At 52.4% G+C, this 19947-nt stretch overlaps 7 protein-coding genes across 7 annotated transcripts; 2 read left to right on the forward strand and 5 right to left on the reverse strand.

Annotated features, from left to right (window-relative positions):
• Positions 1-3384: 3384 nt before the first annotated feature.
• On the forward strand, positions 3385-3987 carry APUU_20702S (uncharacterized protein; the record flags this gene model as incomplete). The annotated part of the gene is made up of 3 exons (XM_041699372.1): positions 3385-3718; positions 3770-3895; positions 3947-3987. 3 exons carry the CDS (start codon positions 3385-3387, stop codon positions 3985-3987), a joined length of 501 nt encoding a protein of 166 aa, XP_041552464.1.
• Positions 3988-4260: 273 nt separating this feature from the next.
• Positions 4261-5452, reverse strand: APUU_20703A (uncharacterized protein; the record flags this gene model as incomplete). The annotated part of the gene is made up of 3 exons (XM_041699373.1): positions 4261-4446; positions 4523-4820; positions 4890-5452. The coding sequence occupies 3 exons, from the start codon at positions 5450-5452 to the stop codon at positions 4261-4263; spliced, it is 1047 nt and encodes a 348-aa protein (XP_041552465.1).
• Positions 5453-5901: 449 nt separating this feature from the next.
• On the reverse strand, positions 5902-9976 carry APUU_20704A (ABC transporter ATP-binding protein; the record flags this gene model as incomplete). Its single annotated transcript, XM_041699376.1, has 5 exons — positions 5902-6609; positions 6659-8855; positions 8902-9558; positions 9607-9794; positions 9845-9976. 5 exons carry the CDS (start codon positions 9974-9976, stop codon positions 5902-5904), a joined length of 3882 nt encoding a protein of 1293 aa, XP_041552466.1.
• A 1255-nt stretch (positions 9977-11231) lies between these two features.
• On the reverse strand, positions 11232-12805 carry APUU_20705A (uncharacterized protein; the record flags this gene model as incomplete). Its single annotated transcript, XM_041699377.1, has 6 exons — positions 11232-11258; positions 11308-11591; positions 11642-12090; positions 12149-12272; positions 12334-12460; positions 12515-12805. The coding sequence occupies 6 exons, from the start codon at positions 12803-12805 to the stop codon at positions 11232-11234; spliced, it is 1302 nt and encodes a 433-aa protein (XP_041552467.1).
• Positions 12806-13275: 470 nt separating this feature from the next.
• Positions 13276-14632, forward strand: APUU_20706S (uncharacterized protein; the record flags this gene model as incomplete). Its single annotated transcript, XM_041699378.1, has 6 exons — positions 13276-13422; positions 13476-13975; positions 14020-14087; positions 14137-14167; positions 14216-14222; positions 14276-14632. 6 exons carry the CDS (start codon positions 13276-13278, stop codon positions 14630-14632), a joined length of 1110 nt encoding a protein of 369 aa, XP_041552468.1.
• A 1025-nt stretch (positions 14633-15657) lies between these two features.
• On the reverse strand, positions 15658-17889 carry APUU_20707A (ankyrin repeat domain-containing protein; the record flags this gene model as incomplete). Its single annotated transcript, XM_041699379.1, has 1 exon — positions 15658-17889. One exon carries the CDS (start codon positions 17887-17889, stop codon positions 15658-15660), a length of 2232 nt encoding a protein of 743 aa, XP_041552469.1.
• A 286-nt stretch (positions 17890-18175) lies between these two features.
• Positions 18176-19666, reverse strand: frdA (putative FAD dependent oxidoreductase; the record flags this gene model as incomplete). The annotated part of the gene is made up of 1 exon (XM_041699380.1): positions 18176-19666. One exon carries the CDS (start codon positions 19664-19666, stop codon positions 18176-18178), a length of 1491 nt encoding a protein of 496 aa, XP_041552470.1.
• Between the last annotated feature and the right edge of the window lie 281 nt (positions 19667-19947).

Below are 19947 nucleotides of genomic sequence, written 5' to 3' on the forward strand. Positions count from 1 at the left end.
CTGAGGCTGAAGCGGGTGGTATATTACGAGTTATATAGACAGAGCTGGCAAGAAATTAGAATATACAACAGTAACCAAGCTGATAACATCAGGAATCAGATAGACGAAACCGCTGGATTGCGTCACGGTGGGACATTATTTTTACAGCTCCGATCCAAGGCAGGTCAAACTACGAAGTGTGCTATATCTGTCTCTGCTGGTTCTGATAGCTGCAGGTTCTATCCTGGGACGTCTTCTCGCGTCTGGGAATCGCGTCACGGCGAGTCCTACTAGAGAACTCAGATATCTGCTGGGCCTTTGGGCACTCATGGCGTTGTGATGTCCATAGGGATCAAGGCTGTCCCGATACCTTCTTAACGGCAGATTTAGTACTCATGGACGACGGTACGAATACCGACGCCATATAACACTGACCCCAGTTCTTGTCGAGGGCATTGCCTAGGTTGTATTCGTAGCGGCGACGTTCGGATTCCTATGATGCCTGCGATTATCGCTGGGGTTAGACCTGCATCCTTGACGGATACCTAGCACCCGTCCTAGAGACTATGGACCGGGTGGGCTGGGGAAGCAGTGACCAAATATCCCAAATCCTGACTGAGTATAGCTCCATTCCCTCAACCTGAACGTCTCCGATTATAACCCCGGTGGCAGGATGATTCCTATCACCGCGAAGGGTTCCATCTTCTCAGGCGTAGGATTCAACGCCACGAGCGGGGTATCCTTTCCGGGCACCCTCGCTGCGAACTCTTACTTCCGCAAGACGTTATTTGGTGCTGTCGTCGGCGAGCCGGTGAATTATGGGGGCTGGATAGGTAATAAAGCGGCGCAGGATAATATCAGCATGAGCTGTTACCGGCTCGGGAGACTATCACTCAGAGTGGACGAGGTGGATTTCAAGAGAGCCTTTTATGGACCGCATTATTGGAGGTTTCTGGAGATTACACAGCGGTATGGCCCGGCGGCTGTGTTTATGAGAGGGCGGCGGTGGTTAGTGGTCTCTGAGAACAGGCACTGGATGGGAGACTGTGCATGGTGTAGGGGATTTCCAAGCCCTCTTCGGTATATCAACGAAGTACTGTTCGATACTTGATAGAGAGTGTACCCTCAGAGGGACGGTGGATGGAACGTGGGTATGTAGGACGTATATATGGGTACGAGTGTCATACCTCACCCACTTGAAACAAGACGCATACCCAGCGACCACAAAGACCAAGATCATGGAAGCAAATCAGAGTCCTGAGTACGCGAGTGGCCCTGGCAGGGAAGAGGCCTGATCGCGGAGGGTCACAGCCATGCGGGACCTTGAGAGAGCGGGAATGGGATAGAGGTGCTGCTAGTTCCTCTATACTATTACTACCCTGATAACAGGCTCCAATATCTGGATCGAGCTGCGTGTTGGTTCCACTATGCTGCGTTCCAATCTTCCATCAAGGGTCTCGTGCACTCGTGGGTGGACCCATATCTGGGTCTCATCTCTGGAACAGGATCCCGGACAGTTAGGATGGATTGTTGCTACGACATAGGAACTGCATACATGGAATGTAATTTCTCATTGCCGGGAAGAACGAGGACTGATCTTGATGTGAGGTTCCAGGATGAACTGTATTGCAGACCGCTTCACTCAGAGAGCGTGATACCAGAGTGATGGCTTACCAATTTTGTGGAACTAGTTAGAAAGTGGCAAATCAGGCATACAAACTACGAGATACACTATTGGTAACTCGCTATTTGCAATTTGCGATTCCCGTTCCTATATCCGCGGCGTGTTCCTGGATGGCACTGGCATGCATAGCTTCTGGCAAACCCCGAACCAGGACCGAATGATTGGACTGACCAGAATACACCATTTAACTCTCAAACAGATTCTAGGAATGGGGTCCAATAGCAGGTTGGGATGGATCTCCACGTCTTCGTGTTCATGGAGTGTTGGGATCGTCCTGTCCCGCTGGCTTATATAAAGGAATACTGACCAGTTTAGGTACACCGATGCGTTGGGATCTCCGGCAGAAGAATAGTCCGCAATAACCAAGGCAGGGACCGTTAACCTTCCCCGATGCATCCAGTACTCCGTATGGTGTTTTTCCTGTAGCAAAACGCGCAAGAGGACCGGCGTTAAGTATCCCGTCCACCAACCGTGTAATCTCACCAAGTAATCTCAGCAAGATGAGCCATGTCTCACGAGTGACCAGTCACCTCATCTTGGGATGTCCTGGAATACAGGAACTGGCCGGAGAATATCCGAGAAGTCCATGTTGTTGTGTGTACTCCGCAAAAACTGGATCTGGCAACCTTGTCTGTCTTTCCAATGGGAAATGGCCCGTTCGAAAGCACCGCCCTTTCTCTGTTGATTGGCCTGTCGATGGCGAATTCTGGAGACCGTCGTTGAATAGTTGCCTGGAAGAGGAGCAGAAATGGAGACGCCAACGCGGACTGAGTTTCCATGGCCCGCTGTGGTGGGAGCAGAAACGGGCACAGGACATGAGACCCCAGCGATCGCCGCGCAGACAAAAGAATCCCATGACGTCAAAGCAAAGCGCACCGCTATTCACTTTCTCGTTGTGGAAGACATGATCTCCAGAGTGACATACGGGGCGTCGGAAAGGGTGGGCTGGTGGGCTCTACCGAGTCTTTCTGGGTCTTAATTTCCGGAGGCTGCCACGCCGTGTTGACATTCCTCGTTTCTCCTCGAAGTACCCCGTAGAACCATCCCAAGAACCGTTCGCCAGGGGTGAAGAACGCGGCGGAAGCAGCTTAATTTGTCAAGCAAGACAAGACTCGCCACTGCCGAGACATTGGCCCATCAGGGGCACGCGTTCCCCTGAACAGCTGCACGGGCCCTTTAATTTCACGCCCGAATTGGAGAACGTTGGGACCAGTTGAAGCCCGGTGGAGCCTGACTATTTGACAGGATTCTGAGCCTTTCTTATTGGTGCTGCAGCGCGGGGAGAGCCACTTTCCCTGGAGCTTAAAGGAATCAAACCGCGCAGGATCAGCATCGTATATCCCCATTGCAGCTTCACCACGCTGGGCTCTTGCAGCCAGAGTTTTGCATGGCCTGTCGATCGCTATTCACGGCTGAAATGAGTTCTCGCGGGCCTCATGGCTGAAGTACACTGGAGTATTGCCATGCTGCCAGCCAGCCCCTGATCTACAGAACCAATCTCAGGAACAGAGTAAACAACGACAGGGCTTGGGCCTATATAAAACACTCCCAGTCTCGTTGTCTCTCGTCCAAGTGTTCAGTTTTCGCTCCAGTCTTTCTTTACCCAAGTCCTTCCTTACCAACTTACCAGTCTCTCATTCACTTTGAGTCTTTTGACCAAGTCATTCATTCTTTACAACAACAACAACAACAACAACAACAACAACAACATACCTTTCAAGATGAAGTTCACTGGAATCGTCGCTACCCTCGCCATTGCTGGCTCTGCTGCTGCTGCTGCCCTCCCCGGTCTTGACGTCGTCAAGGTCCAGGCCACCGTCACTCGTATCGATGATGTGCTCGGCAACCTGAACGGCGCCGTCAGCAGTGGCACTCTCAACAAGGCTGACCTTGGCGATGCCACTTCTCAGCTCTCCACCGTCCACAACACCCTGAACACCCTCGTCGGTGGTCTCGTTGAGGGCATCACCAGCGCTGGCTCCGGCTCCAGCTCCAACCCCGTCTCGGGCATTCTTGACCTTGCCACCAGCGAGCTCATCCCCACCGTCACCAGCGGTATGTCTGACTATATTCTCCACTTGATTCAACCAAGCTAACAATATCCAGTCCTCGGCTCCACCGAGAAGGTCTCTGACTTCGGCGTCCTCTCCAACGGCCTTGTCAGCCGTATCCAGAGCGGCGACGTTGACGCTGCTGGTCTCCAGAACATCCTCACCCTTGTCGGTGGCAACTGTAGGTGGCCTGACTAAATTCAACCTTCAATAGATTGCTGACATGTCACAGCTGGCCTGTCCACCCTCAACCAGGTCCTCTCCCAGGCGTAAACGATTAATGCCGCTAGACGAATACCCCGATATCGTGAGCTCCGGACCAAAGAGGCTACGATCCCGCCGGGATATGCGGAGGGGGTTTACATAGGGATCCTTAATATATAATACCTCTTCGTGAATATATTTGGTGCTGATATGAGTTTGATTGTGACGACCTTAACCATAAAGTAAGCGTAGTAGGCTGGAAGCAATGAACAATAACAGGAGAATCCCATCCAACCCAAACCCGAAGGAGATGCGATGCATCAAGAGTAGACTTGCAGAAATTCAAGAAACCGTGTCTCCAACAGGCTGGCTCCCAAGATACAGCAAGAAAAGCTCGACATTCGCCTCTCGATATCCCTCCGTAGCAAAATCAAAAAGCTCGCTTTTATAGAGTACCAGCTTCCCCTCGCTATAGTGTCCCTCGATAATCCGGGCTGCGAATCCATTCATGCAGGAGATCACCATTACCTAGACACACAATACACATTAATATATATATCCAGCTGAACAATGACCTGACAGGAAGGGAAGAGTCAAGACGTACCGGCGCAATCTTATGTTCCCGCAATGTATGTCCAGCAAGTCTCTCCCGGATCATACCAAGTATAGTCAAGACCTCAGCGCGCAGGAGCTGCTCCTCGGGGTGGCTGGCGTGTTCGAGCAGGAAGATGCGATGAGGCTTTGAATCGTCGCGCATCCATGCATTGGCGAGCCTGGTCCACTGGAACGCGGTGGGATTGATATTGTCCTTTGGATCGGGAGGGGGTTCGTCTGGGGATTCTGGCTTCGGCAAAGGGCTTGGTTGCATGTATTTGTCTTTTTCGATGTGGGTGCTTTTTCCACTACATAGTATGAGTAGTCCATCGCTTAGGGCTGCTAGTTGGGTGTTGATGTGATAAGGATGTACTCACAGGTTCACCCACCCCGATATCTCCTCCAGGGTATACGAATCCGAACAGTCTCGCGACCCATCTTCTGCTCTTGTATCCTCAAACGGTGTAACCCGCTCGTAATGTCTAAACGCATAGCCCAGTGCCGCGGAAACCATCTCTGCCTCGGCGTAGTTACCCCCGACATTGTTTATACGGGTCTGCCATTCTCGGTCCATAGACGCAATCAGCTTAGTTGTTTTCCGGTGCTCCGGGTCAACCGGATGAAGAACGAGCCAGGTTGATGGCCGGGACTTGAAAAAGGGCTCGCGCCGGCGCTCGCCTCCATGTGTAACCAGGTTCAGCTTCTCGCATTGGATTCCGAGCTCAGAGGCGGTGGTGGGGTCTATAAACGGCGATATCGAGAAGTAGATCTTATCGAATATCTTGCTTATTTCTTCTCGTATACCTTGGCGGATTTGAGTTCGTCCGTGGGTATTCCATTCCGTGACTCTGGTATCTTCGAAAAGGTTCGTTAGGCTTGATACGCTGATGTTCGGGGTGCTGATGCTGGGGACGCTGTTGTAGATGCTGCGGATTGACATTTTGGTGATGACACAGCGAGGGCAGCAAGTGTAAAGGTGAGGATGGAATGGGGATGCAGACTGGGAATATAAAGGCAAGGTCAGAAGTAAGGTTCTACTCGTACCTGTGTTCCTGACGGTGGGATGCTGCCCTGAAAACCTTGTCCTGGCCTGGCAGGGTTGATATGCGGTCATTTGTTTGGGTCAGGCACCATGCCACCTTGAAATGTCTCTGCTGAAACTATAATATGCGTCAGGAGCAGTACGCGTATGTGCCTGACTGATGGACCGGGGAACGAGAAAGCATATCGTAGTGGCGAGCAGAGTACAGCCATAACAGCCTTATTGCCTTCTTCAATGAATATATGCAATAGCGAAAATACACCTCGATCACGCCATGAAGAGAAGGGTAAGTTTATATTATACAACCTTATCTATTAACCGTATACGTAAAGAAGAAAAGAAGAAACTCAATCCAGCGCCTGCGCCTCACACATACGTCTATACAAGCCACCAGCCCTAACCAACTCCTGATGCTCACCCATCTCCACAATCCTTCCTCCATAAAACACACAAATCAAATCCGCATCCTTGATGGTACTCAGCCGATGCGCGACCGCAACCGTAATGCGGTCGCCCGATTTCGCCGCCTCCTCGAGCGCCCGCTGCACGATCTTCTCGCTCTCCGTGTCCAATGCACTAGTTGCCTCGTCGAGCAGCAGGATCTTGGGATTGCGTATGAGGGCGCGCGCGATCGCGATGCGTTGTCTTTGTCCGCCCGAGAGTTGGGTCCCTCCTGACCCTGCGGGCGTGTATATACCTTCTGGTAAAGAGGAGACGAAGTCCCAGGCGTTTGCAGCGCGGAGGGCGGTTTCTATGGTACTATCGGGGATATCATTTGTAGTTGGGCCCTGTTTCTCCGTGAAGAAGGGTTCGGTGTCTGGGTTGAAGATTCCCAGTGCGATGTTCTCACGGATCGTTCCTTGAAAAAGCGTGGGTTCTTGCTGCACCAGGGCGACGATGTTGCGGTAGTGCACTGGGTTGAGGGCTGGGAGGGCGGACGAGTCGATTGTGATCGTGCCTGTTGTTGGGTCGTAGAAGCGCTCTAGCATGGCGATCATGGTGGATTTACCGCAGCCTGACGCGCCGACGAGGGCGATGAATTGGCCTTTGTTTATCTGGTGTTGTTAGTCATTGACTTTGATTTGAGCTTTTGATTTGAGTTACCTGTATATTGACACCTTTGAGAACAGCGGCGTCAGGTCGCAGTGGGTATGAAAAGCGCACATTGTCGAGGGCAATGGGCGCGCCAGACCCGGGGTCACTGTCGCGGTTTTCAGGCGTCTCTCGGACTGTAGGCTGGAGTCCATGGAGCCAGAAGATGTAGTTTGTCGCGTTGATTCCCTTTGTGACGCTGGTTGAGAACTGGAAGATCTGCGCAGATGCCTGTCCCGTGTAGAAAACACCCAGGAATGCGACGAAGAAATTGTACATGCTGACTTCTCCGGTCGAAAGCAGGCGACAGCCGTACCAGAATCCAAGAGCTTGGAACCAGTACTCGATGCACTGCGTCAGGCCGAAGCAGACCATCGTGCTGGCCATCGGCTTGACGGAGGATGCCACCGCCGTGTCGAGTTCCTCGGTGTATCGTCGCAGCACGTCACCTTCAATGGCGAGGGATGAGACGGTGCGAATAGCATTCACAGCTTCAGAGGCGATCGATGAACTGGCGGAGTACTTCTTCGAAGTGTTGCGGTCGAGGCTGGCGTCAAGTCTGATCTTAGCCAGACCAGCACCAACAAGAGGAGGAAGACCGCCAAAGACGACGACAAGTCCCAGCTTCCACGAGTGTGCAATGGCAAGGATTGCAGAGCCAACCAGATTCAAAACGGCAACGAGGATCAAGGCGATGTTGAAGCCCATCAGCTCCAGGATCGCCTGCGGGTACGAGTCAATATGGCTGACGAGGGCGCCCGTGGTATTCTCGCTGCGATCGAAGAATTGGATATCCTGGCGCAGCATCTCGTGCAGGATGAGCCTGCGAAACCAGTGGCTAAGATGATGAGCTACGACATTTGTTGCGTAACCGATGGCGAAGTATGAGACGAGACAGCCAGCAGCGAGAACGATGAACATGGATGCGTAAAAGTCTCCTCTATCCAGCATCGCATCTCCAGTGAGTTGGAAGACTTCGACGACGTGGGACATCAGGATTGCCTGCCCAGGGTAGGCAGCGCATGCTGCGAGACAGCCTAGCACGACAAACACGTACGCCCATATCAGCTGAGGACACTCCTTTACCAGGCGAACGATGACGGCCATGATGCCCATCTGCTTGTGATTGTCGTAGTTATCTCGCTCTTTCATAGACTCCATCTTCCCTCGGACAGAGGTCGCATACCGACTGAGGCCTTCCATTGTCTCTGCTGTCTCCAGGGGCGCCTCGTCCTCCGTGGTATCTTCTTCCTCTTTAATATCTGCTTCTTCCCTGGCAGCGACAGTGAGGTTCTGGATTCTAACAAGCCGCCCATATACCCCGTCCTCTGCAATCAGTGATTCGTGTGTACCCTGCTCGACAATGGAGCCCTTGCTCATAACCACAATGTTATCTGCCTTGCGGATCGTTGCGAGCTTGTGTGCAATAACAATAGTCGTGCGCCCTTCTGCTGCCTTATCGAGGGCCTTCTGCACGATTGCCTCTGCATGAGGGTCCAGTGCGCTAGTTGCTTCATCCAACAGAAGAACCTTGGGTTGGGAGATGACGCTGCGAGCAATGGCCACTCGCTGCTTCTGGCCACCAGAGAGCAAACCACCGCGCTGTCCGATGGGAGTGTCATAGCCATTTGTCAACTCGGTGATAAAATCGTGCGCGTATGCCATTTTGGCGGCCTCTTGCACCTTTTCCATCTGTTCTTCTCTTGACACGTTCTCCCAGGGAGTCCCGACCAGGCCGTATTTGATATTATCGAAAACAGATCCCTGGAATAGCACTGGTTCTTGTTGGACCAGGCGGACGTTCTTGCGCAGCCAGCCCAGGTTTAGTTTCTCGATTGGCGTGCCGTCGAGTGTTATAGTTCCTGTGTTGGGGTTATACCAGCGTTCAATGAGGCCGACTATGGTACTCTTTCCAGACCCAGATTGTCCAACCAGGGCGGTTACTTTCCCTGCTGGGACTTTGAGGCTGAAGTTGTCTAAAACAGTGATCCCCGGCCTGGTGGGATAGCTAAAGGAGAGGTTCTCGAGCTCAACTTCTCCGATCATCGTTTCTGGCTCGATGCCGTCTTTGCTGTATGGGTTTATTGTCGACTCTCGGTCGATTAACTTGAACAGCTGTGCAGCGGCCGAAGCGGCTCTACTGAAGTCGATTGAGTATGGTGCCAGCAAGGTTAAGTTGATTGCAGCGATGACGACTGACAATAGGACACTATCAAAGTATTAGTATAGGATGTTGAGGGGTCAATAAGACGTACGTGAAGATCTCGCCCGCCGTGTTAATCTCTCCTTTGACCATCAGATGTATACCCTGCCAGAAAGCCAATCCAAAGCCAAGGTAGATGATGGTATATTCCGCAGAGAACATGATTCCCATGAGCGGCGAAATCTTCTTCCCAACGTTATGTGCCTCTGTTAAATACTCATCAAACTTTTTCACCACACTCGCTCGCATCTGAAACGCATGCACAGCCTTCACACCAGCCAGGACACCCTCCGCATACGAATTGGCCTGAGCATGGATCTGTAATATCTTCGTCTCATGCCCAGCTTCAATACCGGCGATAACCCCCATTACAATGATAGTAGCCGGGGCGATACACAGGCAGATCAGAGTCAGTTTCCACTGCACCACAAAGGCGATAATGAAGGCAGTCACGAACGCCGCGAGGCCCTGGAACAAGAGTCCAATCTTCTCGGCAATTCCAGCCTGGATGAGCTTTCCATTCGAGGTCGCTTGCGCAGCGATGGACCCCCCGGTTCCAAAGTCGTAGTATGCTACCTCCTGGCTCAGCGCGGCCTTGAGGTAGCTGTGCCGAATGTTGCGAATTACACGGTACGCAGCGTATGTGAGGAGCGTGTTGTACGTGTACGAGAGGACGAGTCGCGCGATACCCAAGTACACGAAATAGAGCCTTGAACGTCAGTATTTCTGGACCGTTAAAGGGGGCAAGCAAGCATACGCCATCTCAGCGACATCGTCGCGGAATTGCCCTGCGGTTGATGTCTCGGCGACAAAGTCGGTAATGATTGTGATGAATCTGCCAAAGATGAGGTTTTGAAGAGCAATTCCTGCCCCTGATGCGCATGCTGCAAGGACAGCGATCGCTTGCAGGGCCAGCTCGACTCGGCTGGCGAAGCCGAAGATTCTCTGTCTCGCAGTTAGCATAGCTCTTGAAGAGTGTATTCCTCGTTACTGACCTTATAAGCACCGAAGCTTGCCTCTTCGCTCTCCTTTTCCGGTGCAGGCTTTTCCTTGCCTGACGTGGAGCGCGAGAGCGACTCGTCTTTCCCCGTCGCCATCTGCTTATCATGAACTTCCTTGGCATCCATATCTCGAGTGAGTAAAGGAGGTCGGAGAAAATATCAGAAGCCCAGATCCATCGCAGAGGTAGCAGGGGTGTTGTTCTTCGTTGAAAGAGGGCCCCTTTATGCGACCGACGAGGCGGAACCGGATGACTCGTTCTCGTATACAGACTCGGTGGCAGTCTCGAAAGTCGGATTTCAGCCCATCATCGTCCAGCTATGGCAGAATCCACTTGGCGCCGAGTCGCATCTGTCCGCGGGCGCCGGTCTGGAATGTGGGAAGGATTCTGTGGCAGTCTTCGTGGCCATTTTTAATTTCTGACTCTGAGGGAATCCTCGGGTTCCGCGGTCTCCGTCGGTCATCTTCACTTGCAGATGACAGTCATGAATAAATGCAATGAATGTAGCTTAATCTTAATTTTGAACTAAATGTTCTAATCAGTGCGTGGACCTTCCTCGTTACTCTTAGTCTAACAACATATACCTATGTCGCAATCTCAACAATCATGTGGGTACTAACTATTGCGGGATGAAGAATGATGTATATCGAAAGATGCTCTTTAAACAGCCATCCATCACGACAGTCGCTGGATAATCCAGATCCCCAAGAAGTGGAGTCCTTGGCATGACTCAGGACTAGTGGGAGCTTGAGCCGAATACGAGGGTATCAAATTGGATAGCCTCAAAACTCGCTGACGCAGAGTATGAGGGAACATCAGAATCAACCTTGTTCTGGTCGGTCGATAAACAGGCGGCCAAACCTGCAACTCACCCTTCCTACACTGAATATGAATCGCAGGCCCACTGCTCCCCTGGCCGTCGGTATCACTAGCCACCCGAAAGCCAGTAGTGGCTATACCATGGATGTCACCACCAGACTCTGCGTCTCACGGGAACGCAAGAAGAATGGTCGCCGTCTCATCTACACCAGTTGGCCCATATCGCTGCACACTAGAAACAACTCTCTGCGGCTTCCGCGTTCCCGGAGACTGAGTAGTATACAAGGTCTGGAAAATCCAGGTCAGACTGTAGATACCCATATCAAGCATGACCTTCCTAGTTAAAGCAGGGTCTACTAGCTATCTTCCGGCTTCAAGCTTTCTTCGGGAATGAGGTCGAAGAAATGTGGCGATTCGGGGTAATTGGTAAAGATGGATATCTCATTTAGCGCCATATCAAAGATTCAAACACATAATTCCTCGTGTTTATACACACTTTCTACTGCGTATATACTGGTACTGCAAAACCCATTTAGTAAGGGCCAGTGTCCTGGCCCACTTTACTACTTCAGTTCTGCTGTAATAATGCCCTATACAAATTAGCCCAACCAACATCTGCTTCGAAGAGGTATAACGTACCTGGCCATCACCAGGAGGGTAGAAGAACTTCCCCTCAAAGCCCGCCTCGTCCAGCAGCCTTCGCCAATGCCCCTCGGAGCGCTCGAGACTGTTGAGGAATACCATCATCTCCCAGTCCCACATCGCCGAGAGCATCGGGCAATCCTTTTCAGGGAGGATGAACTCTTCTATAACCAGGACCGAGTGCCCGAGCGTCATTGCTTCACGGATCCGCTCCAGGATCTTCAGGCTGTCGTTGTCTGACCAGTCATGCAGGATGAACTTCATGTAGTACACTCGCGCGCCTTCCAATGGCCAAGTTAGCCACTATTCATGACACGGCAGAGCTTCATACCTTTAACCGGCTGGGGCTTAAACAAATCAAACGCAATCTTCTCAGCCTGCAGCCCATCCACGCTCTGCTCAATGACATGTTCCAAATCCTCAAGGACAAAACGCCCCCTCGCCTGGGGAAACTTCTCCCTGAACGTCCTTATATCATGTCCCCTGCCCCCTGCAACATCCACCAGAAAGACATCTTCATGACTCCCAGTAAACGTGCTGATAAGCTGCTCCTCGACAGGAAACCACTCCACCCATGGCGGCCGACTCCCCCGATCCCCTTCCATGAAACTGTGTGTAATATCCAGCCGCTCTTCGCTCTTGGCTATCCAGTCCCAGAGTGACTCTTCGCTATTTGTAGCGTACTGCCATGGCCCGGCTGTACTGCCGTCGATGGACTTGTATTCATGCTTGCGCAGGAACTCGGGGATCTTTGCGACGGTGGGCATGCCGAAGTCGTAACTACAGAATGACAGGTATATTAGTTGAGACATTCGAGCTGTATTGGGACAGTACGAACATGAACTTCACCATGGCGATACTGAACCGGTCGGTCATTTGGTGCGTCATGCGAGTGGCACTGTACACATGGACATCGTGTTCTGCGACGTATTCGATTCCGGCGAGAACACGAAGCACACGCTCTTTGTACAGAAATTAAAATTAGATCAGGGATGGGTTAGGATAGGGGTTGGAAGAACACACCGGTAATCAAAGGGCTCGCATTCTTAACAGCCGCCAGCTCTTGCAAACTTACAGGCCCCGAGGCTTTACTGAGTGTAGAGAAGATCTCCAAGTCGATACCCATGCGCACGCACATGGCTTGTGTGGGCTAATGGACTCTAGTTAGAGGTATCAGTGCGGTCGATATACGATGGGTTCGTACTGAATAGACCAGGTGGTAGACATTGTCTTTGGGTCCGTGGAGAGCACGGACCAGTTCCTGGGCTGCTTTGAGTGCTACGAGTCTTTCTTTCTCTGTGTGGCCGTCTTGGAATGTGCCGACGGACTGGTTAACCTTGTCGACGAGAGTGTCCACATGGTCGCACTTGTTGGTGCCGTTTTTATAGGAGTTGGTAGCACCGTTAGCAGCACCGTTAGCAGCACCGTTAGCAGCACCGTTGGAAGTGCCATTGGCATGAGCGCCGTTGGTATGGGCACCGTTTGATTGTGTCATTTCGGTTCTTAGGGATAGAATGTATGATATGTTGAAGAGAGGTGTAGTGTTTTAATATTGGGGCAAGGGGGAGGCCGATGGTGATATCCTGGTATCAATTTATGGACTCTCTAGCTAGCCGGTATTATTCGGTTCCAGCCCCTGGAAACAAAGACTGGATGCGCACCCCAGCGACCTCTAATGAAAATGTCGACTGCCATGACCAAAGAGGCAGGAGATAGGGCACCGACAGGCTGGTACCGAACAGATCCCGCACAGGGGGGTGGTGTGATGGGATGCAACGGCGGCGCATGTAGCGTTGTCTCTGGCAAGGATATTGACACCATGGACGACAGGACGTTTCACTACCTCTCTTGCCAAGCGAGTTGACAGGTCGCAGGATCGCCCTCGTACTAATGTCGTAGTGTCCTGCCATATAATGTCCTCGACGAGGCTCTCCGGTGCGATGGGAGCCACTTTATGCGCACACCATGGTGGACGACCAGTCTGCCAGTATCACCGCGGCGTCGTGGACGCTCGGGGCTGTGTCGATTATGATCGTTGGGCTTCGACTGTATACCAGGCTTGTGCTGACTAGGCTTCCTGGGTGGGATGACTTCTTCATCGCCTTGGCTTTGGTATTTAATTGTGGGAGTATCTGCATATCCGGACAAGTGCTAACAAAAAACAGGCGAGTGCATTGGTTTGCTCCTCCCTCGCACAGGTGGCTGTCTCATACGGCCTGGGAATGCATACGGACGATATCGCCAGTCCAGAAGACAAAGTCAACGCAGCAAAATACACCGTCATCGCGCCCAACTTCTCTGTCGTCAGTACCACGACAGGCAAGATATCCGTCGCCATCTTCCTTATCCGTCTCATGGGCCAGTCGGCCAAGTCGTGGCAGCGGTGGTTTCTATACATTCTCACTGTGGTGTCTATTGCCTGGAACGTGTTCGCCATCGTCGTTATCATAGGCTTCTGTCGACCGCCAAAGAAGATATGGCTTCCTGACACCGAGGGGTCGTGCTTCTCGCTCCAGTTACAGCTTATCGGGGGCACTTCCCAAGCAGCCTTCAATGCATTTGCGGACCTGGCCCTGGCGTTCTTCCCCGTTGTGATATTCTACCGCATCCAGCTGCCTACCTTCAAGAAGGTCGGCATCGTGGCCATTTTGGGGGCTGGTGTATTGTACGTCTCCCGCTTCCAGACTCTGACTCTATCTAACAGCACAGTGCGGCGGCGGCGACACTGGTGAAATGTATACTGTTGAAGAACCTGCCAGAACACGCCGATATAACATGTCTGTACCCATTTCGGTGTGAAGCCCACGAGTCTAACTGAAAATCCAGGGTCCTGGGCTCCAATCACTACATGGTACTCGTGAGTCCCTCTATGCCATCCCAATCTGACTTCACTAACCAGGAACAGTGTTGAGGTATGAAACTATGTCCTGTCTCTAATAACCAAACCAGTCTGATATTCGAGCAGATGTACGTGATAATCATCTGCGCCACCCTCCCAACCCTCCCCCAATGCTACACAGCCATAACCCACAAACGCCAAACATACTACAACTCCTCTACATATCCCTCCAGCAAAACCACGAGTAGGAAAGCCGCCATCCGTCTCCAGCGCATGCCCGATGCCTCTCTATTCGAAACAGCGGCCGTGGATCGCGAGGGAAGCCAGGAAAATATTTTACGCCCCGGTCCAATGGATATTACGAAGACGACGGAAGTCCAGGTCCAGCAAAGCCGGGAGTCCGGAGAGGCGAGCAGAGACGCGAGAGGGAATGAAGCCTACTTCCCACGGGAGAGCCCAGGCCCATTTCAGCGCTCCCGGTAGCGTCAGTGCCCGGTCCCTTGTCAAGATACAAAGTTGGGGAACTGGGCGCGGCCCCGTTGGTTGAAACGGGTGGCGTTCGGTGGAGTTTCGATGTATATATAACAAATATGAAAAAGCTATGCAGATTATTGGATATAGTCATATAATGATAATCAGCTACGCTACTCCGTGGACATCGTACCATTTCCTTCCGAAGCTCCGTGTGGGCGCCCAGACATGCCCTAATGCACTGCGGCGCAGACCCCCCAGCGGCCCGGACGGGACAACGGGACAGCGGCGCAGCACTACTGCAGCCTCATCACGCACCGTTGGCTGTTTCTATTTGCTGTTTCCTGTTTCCTGTTTGCGGTTGGAACGGAGGGACAGGGGTTCGCCAAAAAAGCAGGCAAGTATCCTGAATTCCGTGCTGCTAGATCTGCAGGCTTGTTCGAATTGGGTGGATGGTATCACACGCCTGTCTAGACTCATTCGGCCTCATACCATAGTAGAGGAGACTAAGGGCCGTAGAAGTACCTTTCTGTTTCTTCTGAATTAACTGGCTGGCTATCCCAGAGCGCTATCTCATCCGAATAGCCTAATTCTCTTGGTGCTTGGTGTACGTGTCGACACACCCAGGCCTCCCTCCAAGAAGCGTATCAAATAAGCAGCGGGGATTCTATAATCCTACTTCGTTATTTTCATCCTCAAGCTACGCCGGGCGTGTATTAGAGGTTATAGTGCAACGTTGGGAGGATTATTCTGTATTGCTTGGAATAGTTTTGATATATACATCCCGTTCCCACAATTAATGACACCAAGCATACGGCCTGAAAGAATGCCGTATATATATTTATTAAGTATTAACAATTCCTCTCCTGTAAGGTTGGGGCATCTGAAGAAGTTACCCTCCTGGTTCCCTGCTCACCAGGGACTGACATCGGGTCAACGGCTGGATATCCAGTGCGGCTGGCGAAGGGATGAAGAGACAACACGTAGTGTGTCTGGAACGCTGGATGGCACCTGCTATACACCTAAAAACGGCGAGGTCAGGAATACCGCTCAATCAACTCCTCAAGTTCACTCTTCCACATCGTTGCATTGGCACTATCTTTATCAGCGTTAGGCGTTGGATCCACAGCAAACCCCGCATCAGTCGAAAAAAACCCCAGAAACGGAGAAGTGTGGACAAAGTTACAAAGTTCGAGGTCGTGGCATCTTCGACAGACCAGAACCATCACATCGGATCGCCCGCGCTGCTTGAATCTCTTCCTGCACCCACTGCAGCACATCGGGTACCGGAGGTCCTCTTCGCTAGCTCTTGCCTTGGCCGCCTGTCTGAATACGGAGAGCGCTGCGTCGCCGTTGTTCAGGTATATGAGGCATTTGGCGAGTTTGTAGAAGTCGCTTGTTTCTCCGTTCAAGATGCGTGTCCCGAATCGAACGATGCTGTCTTTGAGTGTGAACATGCGCGTTTCTAGACTGGTCCGTCGGTAAATAATGTCGCAGGACCGCACCATCGTATTCAGCATTGTCCCGTCTCCCGACGCCCAATCGAATGGGGTTCGGCCGTAAAAGTCCAACCGCAGGGGATCGGCGCCGCGGGCCAGAAGATATTCGGCTATTTCAGAATGCTTGTTTGCGACTGCGGAGTGCAGTGCTGAATACCCTTCCCAGTGGCTGTTGATATCAACCCCCCTTTCAACCAACAGTTCCACCAGAGCCATATGGCCGGCCTCTACCGCCATTTCTAGCACGGTCCGGCCGCTCTGGGATCTCACAAGAGGATCGACACCAGTCTTATCGTGTCTGGTGAGAAGTGCTTTGAAGATGGTGGGGTTGCCGGAGAGGGTTGCAAAGTGCAGCGGGATCCGACCGTCACGATCTCTTACAGAGACGTCGGCACCGGTATTCAGAAGCATGGACAGAAGCACACCAGATGTGTGGGATGCAGCAAGATGCAGAGGGGTTCTCCCTTGACTGTCTCTTACCGAGACATCAGCTCCACTCTGAATAAACAGAGAAGCAGCTGAAACGTTGGACACCGCGACCGCCAGCAGTAACGGGGTATTGCCTTGATTGTCCGAAATCGACAGCGACGCACCAGCCGATAGGAAAGTTTCAAGCAGGTCATGCCTCTTCAATCGGACCAAGGTGTGCAATGCCGTAGACCCATCTCGCCCTCTGATATTCACGTCCGCCCCGAGTTCAAGTAGAAGGTGTATGACATCTGGGGGACTGAACTCCTCCAGCGCAATCTGCAGCGGTGTCCGACCGTCCTTGGTAGGTTGGGCAAGATCCTTTCCGTATTTCTGGAAAAGACGAACCGTGAGACTGTGCCCTGGCTGCGATGTGGACATCATGGCGGAGAATTTCTTCCCGGCCGCGTGTGTATCGGCTCCGGAGTCGAGAAGGAATTGCGCAACATCGTCTGGCGAAACGTCGTTGTGCGAGGCTGCCTCCCGTTGTTTTTCCTCGTACGTCGGATCGGCTCGAGCTGCGATAAGCAGCTGGACCGCGTCTTTGTGCCCGTTCTGCGCAGCAACTACCAACGGATGCGTGGACCTGCGGTGTACCGGGGGAACCTTAGCCCCATAAGCAAGCAGCAACCGAATTATATCACAGTTCCCGGAGCGTGCGGCCTGATAAATCAAGTCATGGTCGCCCGCGATATCCAGCCACCCTTTGCCAGTAGAGCCATCCCCTGCAGACGGAGCGCTGCTGGTCGCATTATCCAGCATGAACCGTACAAGGCGAAGATGGCCAAAATAAACCGCCCTCGAAAGCGCCCGTTTGTAGTCCAGCCGCTCAGTCGGGGTATTTGTGTTTGTAACCGCCAATAACAAGCGCACTGTGTCCTCGTGGCCGTGCTCGGCGGCGGGAATCAAAGGGATGTCGCCATTCCTTGTGAGTTGTGTAGGGCTTGCCCCAGCGTCAAGAAGCAGCCTCGCGATCTCGGTGTGGCCTTTTTGGACGGCGTAGTGGAATGGGGAAAGGCCGTCAACTAGCGATGTGGCGTCTGCACCGGCGTCCAAGAGCTTCTGCACGGTCGCGGTCCGCCCGTTTTCGGCTGCCCATGTCAGCGGCGACTTCCGTTGACCGCGCCGACGGAAAGTGTAACCGGTAGCGAGACGATAGAATCGGGAATGCAGGAGGCTGGCGAGGTAGTGGTTGGACCGAAGGAGGGCGTTCAGGTCGTGGACGTCGAGGGGTTCGGCGATGGCGAGGATGATCTCGGCGGGCAGTTGGAGGAGCGATCTTGACGAGTTTCCAAAGGCCATGCTGGTACCTGACGGCCAGGAAATAGGCTTGGAGGAGTGCGACGGCACAACGGGGCAAACTCACATTTTGTCGAGGAAGAAGAAGAGGAAGAGGGAGAAAAAGAGAAGAGAACGTGGGGAGGACGAGGGGTGCTATTAATAGCCTTATTAATAAGGCACGCGCCCTACGACAATATCCAACATACAAATATATAATATTCATTATTCACATATCTATTTATATGGCTACTATTAGTTGTTTCTCCACAAACATGGGTACAAGATTATGAATACATCACACTCTATGCTATACACCTACATAATGCTGCTGGTAGAAGGCCGCTGCCCCATTGCCAGCAATCCTGCCAAAGACTGCACATTCAAGCAATGATGACCCTCCAAGACGGTTCTGGCCATGTAGCCCCCCTGTCACTTCTCCTGCTGCCCACAGACCACGTATTGGTTCGTACTCTGCGTCGAGGACCTGGCTATCGTCGTTGAACAGCACTCCGCCCATGGTGAAGTGCAGCACCGGCGTCACCTTGCCCACATATGCAACAGATTCCGGTTTGACATCGCTGAGTGTCCAGTTGCCAAAGAATTCCCGGCCGTATGGGTCTGCTTTCTTGCCAGAGACCACGTCGGCGTATTCTTGAACGGTGTTGACGACAGCCTGCGCTAGCTCCGCCATTGTCGTCTTGCGCATTAAACCCTTCCACAGATAGAACTGCATATGGGAGTCCAGAGCAGATGCAGCACCCTCATCGAGTAAGAGGGTAACGTCCCATTGTCGAAGATCTGTCTCCAATGTTGAGGCAGACTTGGTGACGGCGTCCGTGACATGCTCTCTTGTCTGCAGCTCATTGACGAACCTCGCACCGTTATTCAACAGCAGTATCCCACCTTCACCTCGCAGGGCCTCTGCAGCAAGGAACTTCACCGTCGCCGATTGTTCCTTTTCGTCCAGGAAGCCCGTCGGGTGGACCTGGATCTCCTCCATATCAGTCAACCTCGCACCAACGTCAGCCAACAATGGCTGAGACCCTTCTCTGGCCTCGTTCGTTGAAGGCAGCCCTGCCAGATCTGATCTATACTTTGATACCATTCCACGGACATCACCAGCAAACCCTCCACTGGCAAAGACAACCGGCCCACGGAGCGTTCGGGCTTCCTCTCCATCACCACCACCAACATACTCAACCCCCACAACCTCCCTCGCCTCCTTCAACACCTTCGTCACGCGCGATCTCGTCCGGATCTCAGCAAACGGATTACTCTTTAATCCCTCCAAAAGAGCCCCAACAATCGAAGCCCCTGGCGGCTTCCCTCCAGCTCCGCGATGCGTCCTCGGCTTCGAATGCCCACCCAGCTGCGCAACTTTACTAAGGTCCACCCCCATCTCATCAGAAAGCCAGTAAACCGCATCCTTGGAGGCATTAGTAACAGTTGAACTCAACCTCTCGCGGCGTTCCCGATCCTCCGCAGCTGCTGTCGAAAGCGGTTTCCCCGCTGACCGGACGGTGTCGTTGTAGAACTCGTCGTCTGGCACAGGCTGGAATCTCGTCGGAGCCCCGTTTATCCCGGATGATGCTTTTATGCTGTTTCCTCCAGGTCGGTCCGCGCGGTCGAGCAGGATTACGGGGATGTTGTGTGTTGTTAGTTGGGTTGCGGCGGAGAGGCCGGCTAGGCCGGTGCCGACTACGATGACGTGTGCTTGCGGATTGGAGAGTGGTATTTGGTTTAAACACGCAGAGGACATTTTGAACAATTTCCGTATGGACATTAATTTTCTGGCCATTGCTAATATTGGAAGAGGGGAGGAATATATCAGGTGTTGGTGCGGGATATGGTCTGATGCGGCGAATCAGCCCACTCTCGGCTCACGGTTATTGTTGCACGACATGGTTCGGTCTCCGAAATATTTACCGTACGTATTACCGTTGTTTGTCTGGGTTTATGTTTGTCTTTATGTATCGGTTGACACGGTTGACACGGCTGGTTTGATCTGTACTCGATGCAACTAACCCTATAAAATCAACCGCCGTTGGCAATATTTGGAGATAGGATCAAATGAACCAG

The sequence above is a fragment of the Aspergillus puulaauensis genome, chromosome 2 (assembly GCF_016861865.1).
Source record: "Aspergillus puulaauensis MK2 DNA, chromosome 2, nearly complete sequence".
NCBI classification, from domain to species: domain Eukaryota; kingdom Fungi; phylum Ascomycota; class Eurotiomycetes; order Eurotiales; family Aspergillaceae; genus Aspergillus; species Aspergillus puulaauensis.